The sequence below is a fragment of the Ips typographus genome, linkage group LG2, assembly GCF_016097725.1.
Source record: "Ips typographus isolate SLU linkage group LG2, UJ_Ityp_2.0, whole genome shotgun sequence".
Taxonomy (NCBI): domain Eukaryota; kingdom Metazoa; phylum Arthropoda; class Insecta; order Coleoptera; family Curculionidae; genus Ips; species Ips typographus.
The window spans coordinates 26,441,061-26,458,233 of record NC_138423.1 but is presented as its reverse complement, the minus strand read 5'-3'; the positions used below and the strand labels follow the sequence as shown (position 1 = coordinate 26,458,233).

The 17,173-nt window shown below is 35.4% G+C and overlaps 4 protein-coding genes across 9 annotated transcripts; 1 reads left to right on the top strand and 3 right to left on the bottom strand.

Annotated features, from left to right (window-relative positions):
• Positions 1–410: 410 nt before the first annotated feature.
• On the top strand, positions 411–9,780 carry mute (gon-4 like protein muscle wasted). 5 transcript variants are annotated; one of them, XM_081972779.1, is made up of 18 exons: positions 411–935; positions 1,026–1,460; positions 2,216–2,363; positions 2,419–2,589; positions 2,645–2,809; positions 2,864–3,013; positions 3,071–3,262; positions 3,317–3,484; positions 3,613–3,749; positions 3,808–4,008; positions 4,073–4,403; positions 6,107–6,874; positions 7,368–7,551; positions 7,613–8,057; positions 8,172–8,370; positions 8,424–8,627; positions 8,710–9,214; positions 9,369–9,780. In XM_081972779.1, the coding sequence occupies exons 2-18, from the start codon at positions 1,090–1,092 to the stop codon at positions 9,653–9,655; spliced, it is 4,626 nt and encodes a 1,541-aa protein (XP_081828905.1). In that variant the 5' UTR covers positions 411–935; positions 1,026–1,089; the 3' UTR covers positions 9,656–9,780. The 5 variants fall into 5 exon arrangements, with proteins under 5 accessions (XP_081828905.1, XP_081828906.1, XP_081828904.1 ...); XM_081972780.1 differs by having other exon boundaries at positions 411–1,460; positions 3,808–3,911; positions 3,975–4,008; XM_081972778.1 differs by having other exon boundaries at positions 411–1,460.
• On the bottom strand, positions 4,402–5,420 carry LOC145724499 (dnaJ homolog subfamily C member 17). Its single transcript, XM_081972816.1, has one exon. It carries the CDS (start codon positions 5,305–5,307, stop codon positions 4,450–4,452), a length of 858 nt encoding a protein of 285 aa, XP_081828942.1. The 5' UTR covers positions 5,308–5,420; the 3' UTR covers positions 4,402–4,449.
• On the bottom strand, positions 9,776–17,170 carry mIF2 (mitochondrial translation initiation factor 2). Of its 2 annotated transcripts, XM_081972799.1 has the most exons (11): positions 16,883–17,170; positions 16,196–16,316; positions 15,906–16,125; positions 15,625–15,855; positions 15,410–15,571; positions 15,062–15,355; positions 14,727–14,926; positions 14,506–14,674; positions 14,139–14,445; positions 10,085–10,257; positions 9,776–10,010 (listed from the first exon to the last, which is right to left on the bottom strand). In XM_081972799.1, exons 1-11 carry the CDS (start codon positions 16,963–16,965, stop codon positions 9,838–9,840), a joined length of 2,133 nt encoding a protein of 710 aa, XP_081828925.1. In that variant the 5' UTR covers positions 16,966–17,170; the 3' UTR covers positions 9,776–9,837. The 2 variants fall into 2 exon arrangements, with proteins under 2 accessions (XP_081828925.1, XP_081828926.1); XM_081972800.1 differs by lacking the exons at positions 15,906–16,125; positions 16,196–16,316.
• On the bottom strand, positions 10,528–13,255 carry LOC145724485 (uncharacterized). Its single transcript, XM_081972787.1, has one exon. It carries the CDS (start codon positions 13,105–13,107, stop codon positions 10,615–10,617), a length of 2,493 nt encoding a protein of 830 aa, XP_081828913.1. The 5' UTR covers positions 13,108–13,255; the 3' UTR covers positions 10,528–10,614.
• Positions 17,171–17,173: the final 3 nt, after the last annotated feature.

Here is a 17,173-nt window from a genome sequence, read left to right as displayed (position 1 = left end):
CAGTAAACAACAAATAGCAGTAATCAGTTGAAATACCCGAGACGTAATTTAAAATCTTTCAACTAAAATCACCACCATTAACAATTTCGATTAAATTTTATATCCTTTTAGGCTGGTTTTTCTTCACGACATCCGTCGTTCGTAATGTACTAAATGCTCGCTAAAAAGGAAAAAGCTAGACTTTGAAAAGGCGCTGGAAATATTGATTCTGGCACGCGACGTGGCCGATTTTTAGATTAGAAATTTTATAGCCACTGGAGTATCCCACCACGCGTTTATTATTGTTATTGTTTCTTGTTTCCTTATAAATTTTTCCACGATGTGAGTTCAATAAGAATTGTCACTATTTGTTCAGGTTGGGTTTGTATTATTGTATTGATAAATAACATCGTACATCACCGATTGCCAGCTATGAACCGATAAAATATCACGTAATTTTAAATACATAATGGAAATTACGACTCATGTGTTCCATTATAGGTATTTCATAATGTTAGGAATTAGGATTACGAACATCATTAAGTCTGTCCGCAGAGGCAATCCCTGACTGGTGACTGGTTTCCAGCTCAGCAGCTCAGAAACTCAGTAAATGTCAAGCTTCATTTGTTGAATGCTCACGTGACTATGACGTTTTGTGATTTGTCGCCAATGGATGTATCTGATTCTCTCTCTGATTACTAGTTGGAGTACCTCTCTGCGAACACACCTATTATTACCAACACTGACACCTAAATCAGAAGACCAACCAAATAATAGGATAATAGGCCAAATTCCTAACAATAATTTGACCAGTTGTCATGTTGTCAAAGTAAATTCGCTCGGCAATAATTCAAGTAACCCTGTATGGAACGTCAAACTGAACGGGGCATATGCAGGTCAATGTGTCATGTGTCATATTTGTTCTTATTTTGATTTTGACTGTTTTATGGTTTGAGGTTAGATCTTCTATTTTTCTTGATTATTTAGTTTCAAACTAAAAATTGTATAAGAACTGTACTAGAATAGAACATTTGATTGTATTTTAGCGCGAGGTGTTAATTGCGAATTTAGTAAACTTTAAACTAACTGAAATGCAAAATTCCATTAAACATGGAAGAAAATGAGAATACAGAAAAGTCTGTGGACCTCACAGACAATTTAGATACCACAATAGAGGAGTCAGACAGTGATGTGGATACAGACTTGGATTCCACATTAGTCCCAAATCGTTCTTCCAGCCCAATTCCAGCAGACAAACAGAATGAGTCCATTTTTAATTCTATTGAGGCTGAACTTGATAAGCAGCTTAATGAGAAAGCAAGAAGATCAAATCTCACTGTCTTCAATGTAAAAACCATTATAAAACAAGTTCTGACCAATGAATATGTTAGGGCTTTTCTTGACAGAAGTACAGTTGAGAGAGAAAGTGAAGGAGTTCAAAATGTCCCTTTTGAACCAAAACTTACAAGATCTAAAGCCAAGTGAGTAAAATTTTATTTTAGTAGCTTTAATTTAATACTAGCTTAGGCTTTGTACTTATACTAGGTATCACCTCAAAATAATGAGAGAATTCTCTATTTAAAATTGGTAAAGTGGAACACTATAATCTCAATATCATGTTGTTCTCTCTAAGGTTCTCTCTAGTTCTCTATTTAACTTTTCACTTCTAGTTTTATTTTTCATGGGATTTGAGATATTATGCTTCTAGTCAAGGTGTTTCTCACTCCAATAACTCAAGTGGTTTTAGTCAGTTTTCTAATAAAATTATTGGTTTAAAGAATAATTATTGAATCCAACATTATGTAAGAGCAAAGGCCTATTTTGTTTGTCAATAATTTGGCCTAGGAAACACTCTTTATGTTAAAGACAAGTTGCTTAATTCTATTTGCAACAACTTGTGCCTCTTGTGCTTATTCTGTGTATAGGAGGCATTGAATAAAATATAATATTAAATTGCTTAAGGTGCAATCAGGTCATTAGCAAAAAGTTGATAAATCAACCTAGAACATTGAAGGAGAATTTAAAAGTTTGCTAAAAGATTCATTGTGTTATTTGGCATGATGAGCAGTTTATAATAAAAAAAACTTGCACATATCTAGTCCTCATTTAGTAAAACCTCATCCTCCAGATGGATATCTTTGCTTTCCATATATTTAATAGATAAACAGAAAAAACTATTGTTTACATCCATCAAATCTCTTAATTAGTCAATTACACGAAAACATTTGAAATGTAGGGAATTACTATCAGCAAATGTCATTCCATTAACTCCGGTCAATATACCATGGGCTTCACCAGCACCTTTGCCTGAAACTCAAGTATTAATTGGAGAAGACCTAAAAGAAGATGACTCTGGGGATGAATATGTGCCGGGTGAAGAAGAGGTACCAAATAGATATCATTGTCTAAATTGAGTTTCAAGTGTGCTTGTTTCCTAAGAGTGACGATGACAAAGACGATCATTCCGCTGCTAGTGAAAGTGATATAGGGTCTTTGCCACCACCAACGCCACCAGCACCAGTGAGCACCGAAGACCATGCCACTCAAACACAAACCACTAATTACACGGATGACGGGGTTTTTAAAATACCCCCACCAAAAACATCCCAGGTGATTTACTTTGTTTTGATGAATATTAAGAAGTAAAGGAAACCTTTGTTTTTAGGAAGAGGAGGAGGAAGCGGCCAATGTAGCGCTAAGAACAAGATCGAAAATAAATTTAAGCTCTACACCTTTAGAAGAACTCGAAAAAAGTTTTATTCCACCGGACATTACAACTGATATGTACGATATGGATTGCGATGATGATGACTGGAAGCAATTTTTGCAAGTAATGTTATAAATGTAAAGAAGTTGAGTTATTTGTAAAAAAAAACATTTTTAGGAATTTACTGAGCCTTTAGAAGAAGTGATTAAACCTACAGAGGATGAAGAACAGGATCCTGAATATAATATAATGGCTGATGATGAAATAAATCATATTGATAATGAGGATTTTAGGATTGATAAAGCCGTTAAAATCACCAAAAAAGAAGTTTGTTGTCTGATAGATGTGATGATGATGTGAACAGTGTTATGGGTCTTTTTTTAGGTAAAACAACTGTGGGAAGAACTGTTTGAGTACCTGAATGACAATCTAGAGCAATCAGTCTACTCAAATCCTACAGATAGTAGTTTGCTTGAAAATCAAAGTATGTGCAATGAAACAAATGATTTACAGCAATCTGAAGAGTATGGTAATACTACTCAACATGAAATGAACGCGTTAAGCAAAGAGAAAAATGTAGTTTAAATTATGCTACTAATACTAACTTATTATTAAAAGTTACTTTCCTAGGATAAAACTGCTCCCAACAGTATGTTTGATGTAAACTTTAGTCATGATCAGCTGTGTATTTTGGAACAGCAAATGAGGCAACATATTCAAATGCTCACCCAGAATTTTATTCTGACCTATGAACATCCTGAATTTCATGAGTATAGTGGAAAAATCAAAGAATATTTAGTAAGTGTTAATTATTATTCAAAATACATACAGATTTATACTATTAATGAACGGAAAGAACTGGTTTCTAATTATATAAGGGAGTTTTCAACAAGTTTGCAGCAGATTATCCATTACTTGGTTTTCAGCTAAACTTAAAGTTTCTCAGTGAGGGAAAGTGCTTCTCAGCTTTCAGACCTGTCAATTTAATTCCCGCATTACATCTCGTTGATTATTGGACTACATTAACTGCATCGAATTCCAATGAAGTTAAGAAAACTAAAGAGTAAGTGAAGTGACAAAGCAAGCAATTACTGTGGCTTTGAGATGATGGCTCATTTCAGGCATGTTCAAACAGAATTGTTCAAATCGATACAGTACAAAATGGCTGGAAACTGGGAATATTTGGTTACTTTCCCAAAACTTGTTTTAGAAACAATTTCAAACAGTGAGGTTTTCTTATACCCCAGTTTATTGCCAAAGATCCCATTTAAATCAGAACAGTTTTCAGGAAATATATGTAGATTTACGGATGCTGAAGACTAGTAAGAGCATTGGAATCTTAAAACACAGTTACAATTATTAATATAATATAATTTTTACTTCTAGCTTACTAGTGTTTGCCATAGATATGTATAAAGAATTTCTGAGTCATGAACAAAAACATGTACTATGTTTAAAACAAATAGTTAGTCATATAAAAGATAATTTGATGCCGCACAGAAGTGTGCAAAATATATTAAAGCACATTTATCAATGCAAACATCCAAGAGTTGCCACTAATCCAATACAACAATACATGTTGTATGGAAAACTTAAGCCATTGGTACATTATGTGTACCCTTTAAATCAGCTAGTACCACCTTGCAAAAGGCTACCTGAGGAATTACCCACACAATGGAAGGATTACATTTACCCATATGCAACAAGAACTCAAATGGTAAGAAAAATATGTTTATTTTTTTACCAAAATTACTTTCATCATATCAGCTTGCATCATCTTCAGCCATCATTTGTTCAATCAGGCGTTTTCGCTCTTCAGCTCGCCTTAAATTCATTAACGTCACACTTTCAAAGTCTGTGTCTTTGATTAAATCACTTTTTGGTTTATTTGAAGCATTTTTAGGGGGTCCATTAACCCATTCAAACTTTAGGGGGTTTTCAGCTAATCCCAGCTCCAAATCCAATGCCATCTCTGCAGCCTTCTGGTCTTTAAACTCTACTAAAGCACTGCCAGTTTTTTTAGGTGACATAACTAAAGCTTGTATTTCTCCATACTTGGATAGAAACCTGTGTAACATTTCCTGTGTATAACCTCCATTTTTTGGGTCTTTTTTATCTGCTTGCCACTTAATTTTTATACGATTATTTGAACTGTCCCACTCAGTTTCAAATTTGTTTTTTTCAGCATTCACTTCTTTCAAAACCTTTTCAATTTCTTCTTGAACTTGACGAGATCCTTCTTTGCGTAACCTCTCAATTTCTTCATGTAGCTTTTGCGCTTCACTTTTTTGCGGGCCTTTCCCTGCTCGTCTTTCTCTATCTTCTAACTCGTCTTTCAGTTTTCGTCGTTTTCCATCCAGTTCCTGGTGTCTTATAGCAGCTTCTTTTCTGCCTTTCAATACTTTGTCATATGCAGTTTTAGCAGCTTCATCAGTTAGTATTTCCAGTATTTTTGAGAGCTGATGAAATTTTCTGGCCGCCTCCGGATCATCAGGGTTTTTGTCTGGATGGCATTGTAAGGCTTTTTTCCTGTATGCCTTCTTAATGTCTCCAGGGCTGCTTGAAGGTGGAATATCCAGCATTTCATATAAATCCATCTCTTCTATTTTAAGATCGTCCATGATGAAAGTTTTATGATAGAACTTGCTTTAAATAATGAGTGTTTAACTTGAGAAAAGAATTGTTTTATATTTATAGTTGTGCAATGTTTTGTTATTGACTCCACTGGTCAGTGGTCCAGTCTCCAGTATTATTTAACCTAACTTTATCAAGGCTGTCAGTTGTCAGTAAATGGTAAATGTCACTACTTGAGTTGAGTGTTATCAGCTGATCTGGCTGCTGATCGCTGGGAGGACAAATAAACTAATAAGAACTATAGTGCATGTTAATGTTTTGTTAACTGTTGAATTGGGTTTTCATCTTGGGTTTATCAAATTTTATAATACAGATTCTGTTACATATTTTATACTCGGTTTTTAGTGCAATGTCTACAGGATTACATCATAAATTATGTGGAAAAAAAAACGTTTCAATTGAAGTAATATTTTTGTCTGGAGTATTAGTTTCTAATAATATATATTTTTTAATTCTCCCCTGTTGTATAGAGCAAAATTGTGAACAAGTCGATATTCTATCACGAGGTTTTTTCGTTTATTCTCTAGAATTTAGAAAAACCAATGGTTTAGATTAAGTTTAGCTAAATGAGCGTATTTGCTCTAGTAGGTAGGGGCTAGATTCAATGACAACTGTCAAAAATCAAAATTCAAATTCAAATCAGAAATCTGTCAAATAAATTTAAGATAAAAAAAGAATAAACAATCAATCAATTAATTCTAACAAACAAAAGTATATAAATATTAGTTAAATTAAGTGATTCTGTCTGTATGCAAAGTGTTCAGGTAGTTTGGGTTTTTATTTTAGGTAACGAATCAACAAATTATATTATTAACAGGTCCAGTGCCTACTGGAAATACAACTGGAAATTTGATATTTCCAAGCCCCCCATTGAAGCCAAAGCCAAAAAAAGCCAGAAAAACAAAACAAAAAGCATCTTTACTGATTGAGATAAAAAATGGGACTGCCAGTACAGATAGTTCTGACTATATAGCAATCAAAGGAAGAGATATTATTTTCCATGAGTCTGGGACAACCAAGAGAAAAGCATTGACAACTTGTGCACATAAAACTCATCAAACTAAACTTGGATCCAAATCTTCTACCAGTCTTGAACAGTTTGTCTCAATCTTTTTAAGGTCAATACCCTGTGAAAAACTTGTGAGATTTTTTCTTCAAGTTGAAGGACAAGTATCAACCAAAGAGTCAAATACTAAAACAAATCACCCTAAAGATTTACTTGATATGCCCAACTTAATTACACCAGTGAAAACTGTTGATCATGAATCAAGTGAAGTTATAGACCCTGACACAACCAAAGTGGTTGATGCAGTTGGTGGTAATGATATAGTTGATAGTCCTAAAAAGTCAGAAAATAAAACATCTGATGAGAAAAAGTCAAAAGTTTCAAGAAACTTGGAGTTCTCCACCATAACTAGTAGTTTTCAGAAAGAAAATGCCAGTACAGAGGTTGAGTTTTGTCGCAATTCTAGTAATATTCAGATATGTCAAATGTCACAATGTGATGAACAGGATGTAAAGAATAGTAGTGCACACAGTTCAACTTCTGGGAAGGTAAGAAGAACTGTTAATTTACATTTGTTGATCAGTAATTGTTGTGCAAGATTTAGTTGTAGTGGGTGATAGGTCAACTTTATTCTGAATTTTCAAGATTCTCAATCATAAAAATTTTACATTAATAATGGACCAGTTTTTGACTACCAAATCGAGTACAGATTAAAAATAATTTACGTACCTTAATGATTTGAAGAAGCCATTTTTTAAATATCTCATACAGTTAAAACTCAGAGAAAGTGTTGAAGACAGACTTGGTTTTTTTTTTAATAGTTTTTTGCTGTGACCCTGAGAGTTTTTCATTTAAATACTACTACTTGACTATTATTTTAACCATGTTACCTATAACATTTATTAGCTTCAATAATATTCAAAAGTAAGGGTGAGTGAAACTTGTGATTAGAATTATGGACTTTCTGTAATAATTTTGATTTTTAACTATTACAGTAAGATTATAGTGGTCTAGGACTATATTGCTTTTCAATATTTTTAGGATAATTTGGATGACAGAAACGTTCTGACCAGTAGTACAATAATAAATTCAGAAGTGAAACCAAATGCAAAAAAGAAAGTTTCCACTTCTGAAAGAAAAAAAAACAAACTAAGAAAAGATTTTCTTACTAATCTCTCTGTTGCCACACCTGACAGTATAGATAGTGAAAAATACAAAAATGAAAGTAATACTTTATTTTCTGTACTATTAAAAAAAATATATTAGTAAAATTGATCCAATTTCAGTGTTTGCTATCGCATATTATGACAAACTGCGAGAATCCCTAGACCTGGAAGACTATAACAAAATAATGCAAGTGTTAAATGATTTCGAATCTGGAGACGCTGTAGATCTGTACCGAGACGTGCAGGCAATACTGCGACCGAAATACTATGAACTGGCCGAAGATTTTCTGTTTTTTCTTAAAGAAAAAGAAGCAAGCGCCGTCGGTCAATTGATGCCCTGGCTAGAGTTACAGGCTCGCGTTAAATTCTTACGCAAACTTGAAATTTACTTGAAAGATCAACCCAGTCAATTGAAAAAGATTTATAATACCATGCAGGACCTGGCAAAAGCTCAAGATGTTAACACGGAAAAAATCAAAAGCACTATAGTGCCTATGTTGAAAGGAAATGCAATTTTAATGGATTTGTTTTTGCAGAATTTTCCTGATGAACGACCACCACCCAGGTATGTAAGTTTTTTGTTTTGCTATGTAGGTTTTTTTATAAAAAGTGACTAAGTTTGCAATATCATTGTGGCAGAATATGCTTTACTCTAATAAAAATATTACTTTAATTTCAGTTTGCTAGAAGGTCCCTACGAAACTTTAGACCTTAACAAAGAACTAGCCAGAGGTGAGAATGAGGAATTATATGAAACTTTTGTTGTTCCTAATACCGAAGATAAATACGGAGGTCCCAACTGTATTTGTCATTGTCACCGAATCGAAGATAATGAATATAAAAGCAGATTGAAGCATTGTAATTCCTGTGGTTTAAAGGTTGGGAAAAAGGCGACTTATAATGGGGAGTTTCTTAAAATATAAAATTTTAGTTTGCTAATGGAAAACTATACTTAGCAGCTGGCAGGAGCTTTCAACCGGCCACAGTTACGTTTAAAACTAGTCCTCATGTAAGCCATAATTTAAGGTTAATGGGCAAATCAGCCACTTCATCTCTGACTAGCATCAGGAGAAAACGCTCTGAAATTAGTCCAAACAAATTGATTAGCGGAACGTCTAAGGAAACTTTAGAAGAGGTGTGCCTAAACTGAATTTATAAATTACTGGAAGGGTTTCTGGTCATTTCAGTAGTTTTTTTATTAGAGTTGTTGACTTTAGGATACAGAAGACGAGGAATTCGGAAAACGCAAAAAATCAGTAGTATCTCAACGTACACCTAGAAAGCGGAAAAAGGTAACCAATCCCAAATACCAACAAGAACTCAAACCATCATCACCGAAGAAATCTCCGGCTAGAAGCGGCAGTGATGTGCCAGAAATGAAAGACCCAATTAAATCTAGAAGAAGGACGTACTCGGGAAAAAGGTTACGAAAGGAGGAAATTAAAACGATTGAGATTGAAAAAGTGACTCCAAAAGTAGAGGACGTAGTGACTTCTGTGGTGGAAAAAGTAGAACCTACCGATATGGAATTTTCTAGTATTAAGGATGGTGATGGACCGGAGAAGAACGATGACTTTCGTGTCGTGGCCGACATTGAGGAGAGTGAGCACGAAACGAGCGAAGAAAATCGCGGGAAATCGACGGATGAATGTATGGATTCTTCAGGGGAGTCTTTGGAGAAACCTTCAACTCCCGGACATCAGACAACAGAGTCAGAACCCGGTAAGTTTATGGTAGAAATGTACGGAAATAACTTGCTACCATTCTGTACTGTAATCACAACAAGTATTTGCTAAGAAATTAATTTTAATTCAATTGGCAAATTTCATTAATTATCGAATGAGACTGTGCTGTGATAAATATGTATTTTTGACAGAAATATATCTAGAAGAATCGTCGCAAGACAATTTCGAGTCGGATGACTCGAGCTCGTCGGCAGAAAGCGAAAGCAAAGGATCCCAGAGCGACAGCAATACAAACGATGAACCTCCATGGCGACGAGAAGAAGATACAATTATATTGGAAACATTGCAGAAAGAGGACGACAAAGAGTACGCACTACAAATTATTTCGGATAAATTACCCAATAGAACGATCGGCCAAATTCGAAGTCGGCTATCTAGACTGATGGACCTACTTATTGAGACGTTAAAGAACACGTAAATGTTAGGACTAAATCATTAAGTTTTATTTATTATTTTGTAAGTTGACTACTAATTTGTTGTCAAATATTTAAGACTTGAGGCAATTTATTAAAGATTCTTTTTCAACAAAAGCCTTAAAAACACTATATGATCTTTATTTACAGAAACTTTATAACAACACTACTTGGGGAATAAATATAACTAAAATCCAGGGTTCCAATCAGTTTCTTGGCTTACCATTTTCCTTTCAAAACATATAATTTTATCTCCCTTCTCAAAGGTCACCTCCTGATTCTCTAGCTGGAGACCACATTCTGTATCGGCTTTAATTACGTCGGCTTCACTTTTAAGATGACGCATTGATAATAATGGCCCTAAGAAATAAAATAATAAAATTACAATGTACTGTTTTATCTCCTCTAAAAACATCAAAGTAAATGACTTATACCTTCGTGAATAACCATCCCGCTTCTCTCGACTCTGAAAAGAGCATTCCGTTTCAAAATACCACTTATACACCGACTGCCCGCCACCGGCACCAACTTGCGGCCCTTGTTAATTTCGAATTGCTGCAACACCTCCGCTTCTCCCAAAATCTCTTCCACCTCTTTTTGCGGTAACCTAGGACAATAAATTACTAAAAAACTGTTATGAAATAGTTTAATTAGTGTTATTAAATTTCGACTTCTTATATTTATTGTGTGTTGAAATAATAATAAAAAAAAATTATTTAACTTGACCTGGATGAGTGCCCAAGAGGGCGAAATCCATTATCAAACAAAAAAAATATATAGGCGAATGTCATTCAGAGTGAATAAAAAAATGTTTAAATCGTTGAATAATTGACTAGTAGTAGGATGAAATTTAATAAAGAAATAAAAGCAATTTCGATTCAGTCAATTGTTTACTACCCAAGAATAAATTACAATCAAAAAGGAAAACGTATTTTTCACACACAATTTAAAGGTTTGAAAATAGTCAAAAGGGCTTCAGTTTCTGTCGCCCGTTTCTCGAGTTTATGTCTGCCAATTGATTAATGTGCGCTTTGGTGCTTTGCAACTCTTTTTCCATCGATCCAATCGTTTCTTGCAATTTGAATCGTTTCTCGTTTGTGAGCATTAAGTTGGCTTCCAGTTCTCTGACCTCTTTTTCCAGTTTGCTGATTTGACGTTCCCGCAAATCGATTTTGTCTTGCAGTTCCTTGATCAGACGATCTTTCATTTTACCCTCTTTCGTAACTTCGGCCAGCACCGTTCTCATTTCCTGTGAATATCTGGTTAAACTCTCTTTTTCTAGCACCAGTTCGTCTCTGGAAGCTTTCAGTACCCCAGCCATGTTCTCACGGTATCTTAGAAGGTTTTCCATTTCGCTCATTTGATGAGTTTGTCGTTCTATTACGTGGGCGTAGTGTTCTAGTTTCTGTTCACTTTCAATGGACTTTCTCATGAGTTCGTTGAGTTTTTGACGTCCTTCTTCAACCATTTTTTGAAGTTGTTCAGTAGGACAGCTGTAATTTTGTTCTTCTAAAGCTTCTTGCCGCACTTTCAGTTGGGTGATTTCGGAGCGCAAGTTTGCGACTTCGGTAGATTTTTCTTTCAGCTTGTTTTCACTTTCTTCCAATAGAAGCTGGTATTTAGTGATGCACTCTTGTTGTTTGTAAAGCTGTTTTTTCACTTCGGTAGGTTCGCTGTTCTTTTGTTCTTCTATTTCCACCATCTCTTTAACGTGATGGACACGTTCATCTTGCATTTTCCGTATCGTGTCTTCCAATTCCCGAATCCTCAACTCACTAGCCATGTCCGTCATGTAGTGTTCCATTTCTGGGGTGGCAGGATTTTTTATTTTACCCCATTCTATGCTAGAGCATACCTTGTTCATTTCTTCCTTGCACTCCAAGCCTATTCGGGCTATGTAACCTTCGAAGGCGGCACATTTACCTAAGGCATCCTCTTTTTCAATTTTTATCCGTTCTAACTCGTCCTGTTGGTTGTTCAGCTGTTTGTTTAGGTCCTCGATAGTGTTTCGCAACTGTTCTTCGGTTGTAAGCTTTTCTTCCTCCAGAGCTTCTATGGTGGTTTCAAACTCTGTTTTATCAGTAGACAGTTTGTTTAAAATGCTGTCTTGGTGTTTTAACTTTCTGTTCATTTCATTCCTTTCTTTGTGCCACTGCGCTTCTTTTAGTTTAAATTGGTCTTCTAAATTCTTGATCTTTTGTTGCAACTCGGTGTTGGTGGCTTCATACATTTTTTTCGTTTCCTCTAAACTGGTCACTTTGGCCCTCATAGTTTTGACGCTTTGCACATTTGTAATGTGTCTCGTTTTTACTTCCGCACTATTCTTACGTTCAACTTCCAGGTCGTGTTCAAGTTTTTGAATGTGTGTTTTCATGGAATTAATCGTTCCAGTTAGTTCGGTTATGGAACTGTCATGTGAACCGCGTTTTTCATCAAGCTTTTTTTTCATTTCTTTGATAGTTTGTTGTGACTCTTGCGTAAGCCGCTCTTGTTCTTTTAACTGTTTCTCCAAGTCGCTGACCTTGTTGTTAGTCTGCTTCATGCTTAACAACGCCTTCCAGTTGTCAACTAGTCTATCGATTTTTTCTTGATGTTCTGCTATGATTCCGTCAAGCGATTCCTGTAGATTCTGACCTTCAGTTTTTAAAGTCTCAATTCTTTCACTCAGTGCGGAGGTATCGACTCCAGAAGTTACGATACTTTCTAGGAAGTTAATGATGAGGTTCCTTCTGCTCAGTAAGTTTCTACAAACTTCTTCCAGAGTTCGAGGAATTTCAGAAACAGATTTTTTCATTTCAGTTATCACCTCGGTCGGGACGTCTTCCCCTCCTCCTTCGATTTTTAAGGGTTGTTTATATTCCGTGAAAGGTATGAATTTCAAATCTTCTAGGGTGACCAGTTTTCCTAGTTTTTCCAACTGTCTTTTAATCTTTACTAGCTTCTGGTACATGTCCAATACAGGTCTCTGTTTCTCCATCAAGTCTGTTCTCATCTTCATATACTCTTTGTTTTTGTGCAAGAACTGTTTTTCTAAAGTGTGCCTGCTGAGCACTGTGCTCGTTCTGCTGACGGACTGTGACGTGGTTCTACTGCTGGATTGGGTGTTTTTCACTAGGGATTGAGTTTTAATGGGACCCGAACTTTTAACCGGAAGCGGAATGCTTGAGAGATGCAGCGCACTTTTTAAATGCGACGAATTTGGGGGGCTTGTTCGGCATGATTTCGGTCGTTTCGCGTACGGTTTGGGGCTTAAAGATGAAAACACTTCGCTTGATGAGGCACCGCTAGAAGCGCTCCGAGGTGAAGTTTTTCTGATGGTGTCCCTAATCAAATGGAAATCGCTGTCCAGTTTCTCCATATCTGGACTGTCCAGCGTCAGTTGGGTGGTCGACATGAAGTCCATTTCTTTGTCCAAATTAAGATGCAGAGAATCATCTGCTGCTGGTGATCGGTTCATGTTGTTTGTGCGTAGAGTAACATGAATGGAATGCCAGTGTGCGTATACCGCGTATCACATATCTCAAAAAAATAAGATTCTTTACAGTTTAATTTGCTTTTTTTTTTGGTGGCAAAAAAATGACTTTGATTTGACAGTTGTCATTGATATATTGTTGTGAACGTTAATCATATTTGATCAATGATCACCTGGAAGTTATGTGTATTCTACAGGGTTATTCAAAATTCAAAACAGTGCTTCAACCACTTTACATGTCACTGACTACGTGTATCTCGTGAAACATTTATTTTATAGTTATTTAGAGACTTGTTAAAAAAGTAGTACAATTTTACCTTAAAATATCTAATTTTCTTGAAAAAACTAAAAAAATGTGTTTCAAAAAATATTTCAAATGACTCTTACATTACATTATTACAATAGAATAAATTGTCTAGACACTAGGAAAAACCTTTTGAAGTTTGCACATTATAACGAGTCAGGTGACTCATCAAATAATACTTTGACATCTAAAACAGTCACGTGACCTTTAGGATTTCGCTTTGACGTTAAAATAATTGAAGATTGTCACGTGGCCATTTGCACTGTAAAGAGGGTCGCCTGTCTTTAAAAATATCAGGTTAAACTGAAAAACGATTACGTGATCCTTCAAATAACATTTTGACATTTAAAACTGTCATGTGACATTACAAATTCTATTTTTTAATATCAAAAGAGTCACGTGACTTTCAGGATCTTTCTTACGCAGTTTCAGATGGGATAGCAAAAGAAAGCGGAATATAGAAAATACTGCAAAAGTTGGCAACTATGTCTGCAACGACAAGCTGTATTAGCGCCATCTCTTAAGTTTACCTACAACTGAAGCGGCCCAAATACATTAGAAAGCCCTTGAAGCGTAAACAGCTTTCTTTTTGGGTGCCACTTTAATTTTTTTTTACATTGCGCTGGTTGTCTGTACTTATCATTTATGTCTATGCTTGTACTGTTTGACCGCTAGAGCGAATCAATATTTACCACTATATAACCTCTGGTACCTTTTGTTAATGTCCTCCTTGAAGTCTTCAATTAGCTTGTATATTACATTATGTTTCTTCACTTCAATTTGGTTCTCCTCAACTACAGGCTGTAGGTGGTTAGGCAAAGGTACGTTAAACGTGTAAATGACACAATTGAACGTTTTGGCTAGCTCTACGTCGGTCGGTGTTATTGGACCCACTCCATAGTGAATAATATCGAGCGGACATTCCTCAGATTCGTACGTGTCTAACACTTCTAGAATTGCCTCTAACGTTCCATCCACATCTGCTTTTATTATCACGTTTAACGAAGGTGATTCGTCATCTGAAACAGTAGTAAAAAATCTGTTAATTAAAATTAACCATATGTAATAGTATAAATGACCTTCAGCATATTCCTTTGGTCTGGGGCCTTGCGGTCTCATTCTAAACCTTCCCATTTGCCGCTTCTTCTCCAATTGTTCTTTGTACTCCTGCTGATGAGCAGTTTGTTTTTGTTTGATAACTTTTAAGTCTTTTTCCTCTCGAAGTCGTTCCAGTTCATCCTCTCTGACCTATACAATAAGACAAAAGTAGAAACATAAGTGAATGGGAATGTAGACCTACCTTAATGACTTGTTTTGCATGTTTTTCTGATTCGGCTTCCAACACAATTTCACCAGCGGCAGGCATATCGCGCCATCCTTCTATTTCAGCGGGATGACCGGGAGGCACTTGATCTAATACGCCACCGTCAGCGTCTTTTATAGATCGAACTTTTGCCATTGCAGTTCCAGCCACAAGGATATTACCTTTTTTTAATGTACCTAAAAAATACTATTCACTCAGCAATTTGATAAATATACTTAATATAATACAATTTTTGAACAGTCTCTCTCAATAAGAAACTTTAGCAGCAATTTTACTGCTTTTTGCTATTGTTGTTGCTATTTTTTACATACCTCTTTGTACAACTACAGTGGTTAATTTCCCTCTAGTGGGATGAAGATTACTTTCAACGATTACGGCCTCAACTGGTCCGGTGGGATCGCCGCCGATATTCAGCAATTCAGCTTGCAGAATTAAAGCTTCCGTCAACTGATGGAGATTCTTCTTTTTCAACGCTGAAATCGGAACGGCTTGAACGTCACCGCCAAGGCTCTCTACCTGAATACCAACCTCCAGCAGCGTTTGCTTTGTTCTTTCGATATCTGCTTTTGGCGAGTCTATTTTGTTTATAGCTACCAAAATAGGCACTAAAAAGGACAAAATCAAAACCGAAATCACACAACTATTGCTTCACTGTGTACCCTTGGCATTTTTAGCCATACGGATACTTTCTACAGTTTGTTCCATAACACCGTCATCAGCGGCCACAACTAACACAACAATATCCGTTAAATTAGCCCCTCTGGCTCTCATGGACGTGAAAGCCGCGTGTCCTGGCGTATCCAAAAATGTAATTTTGGCGCCTAAAATTTAAACAGCTACATACCAGCGCCTTTTTGTCATTAAAGTATGTTACCGGAATCGAGAGTGACTAAAAAAGCCCCAATATGTTGAGTTATACCACCAAACTCTTTATCCACAACACTGGAATGACGTAACGCGTCTAACAACGTTGTTTTGCCGTGATCTACGTGCCCCATGACTGTAACTACTGGCGGTCTGGGTTTAAGTTCCTCTTTGGAGGGTGGAGGCCGTGGTCGTAAATCAACCACATCTTTTTTATGCTCTCTGTCATTACCAGATTTAGCTGAAATTTTCACTTTCTATACACACTAAAAATCTTCAATACTAAACAACCTATTATTCTAATCTGCTTTCCTCCTCTCCTCAAACCAATTTGTAGAAGCTTTATATCCTCAATTTTAGTATTTGGGTTTTGGATTTCATTAAAAAATAACTCTTTTATGTGTTCTATGTCTTTTTTCAATATCTGAGCTAGTTCATTCAATGTTATACCCTTCCATACATCTACCACTTCAATCTTAGATTTATTGTACTCCAGTATCCTGGGAGCTTTCTGTAAATATGTAACAATATGTTAAGGCTTCTGCTTGGCTCAAGGCAAAAATTATGCACAACAACCCTACCTTTTCTTCTTTATTTTTTCTTCTTTTGAAATACAAGTAACTGATGTGAAAATTTCTGATTTCACTTAATCTGTGAGTGTCACTGCTAAGCAGTAGTTCCTTGGATTTGAAAGAGCAAACACTAAAAGAGTTTCCAAATAGGTTATTTAATTTTATAATAACTTTTAAAACACATTGATTACATTGTCATTAAGCATTGTGTACAAATATACCAAATCAAACTTAGCAGACTGCAATAATCCAGTTTATGATAAGTTTATAGAATAAATAAACATTTTGTTAAGGCCAATAAAAAAACCCAGCCCCTTTAAAATAAAACGGCGGAAAAAGTAAAGCAAATATCTCTCTTCTCTTGATAACAAGACAATATTTTAGATCTTATTTCACTTTATAGAAATTACTATTTACAATTATTATTATTATAACATGTCAACTTGGAAAAATAATAAAAACTCCAAATGGTGTTTTTACTTAACTAACCAATAATTACATTTAATTATAAACTTTTAGGCAGACAGAAGGACCTAACACCTTAACCTGAAAATGTGCTGTAATATTACTTGGTAAAATTTTGAAAATTGTCAGCTGTAGTAATATAATTATCAAAGCATTATTAACAAAAAAATAAGTGTGGAACGGAACTGAATTTAATTATTAATTAAAATTGATTATACTGATCATACACACCTAAACTTTCTGCCTTGCCAACTATGGATAGCATGGAAACTGAATAGAGACCTTACAGCAAATGTTCTTAAACACACTGCCATAATATTGTTCAAGTAATTTTCTGTAGAAAAATTGCAATCAGCACGTCCATTTAGCAAAAAAACTATTTCAAATGTTTAAAAACTTTTTGAGAAAACATAACCAATCCAATAGACTTGACTACCCAAGAGATGAAAGGTGAGGTTAGGTCAGCTGTTTTATGGAAAACGCAGGACAAAATTAGGTTAGAACCATCGTTAGATACACTAG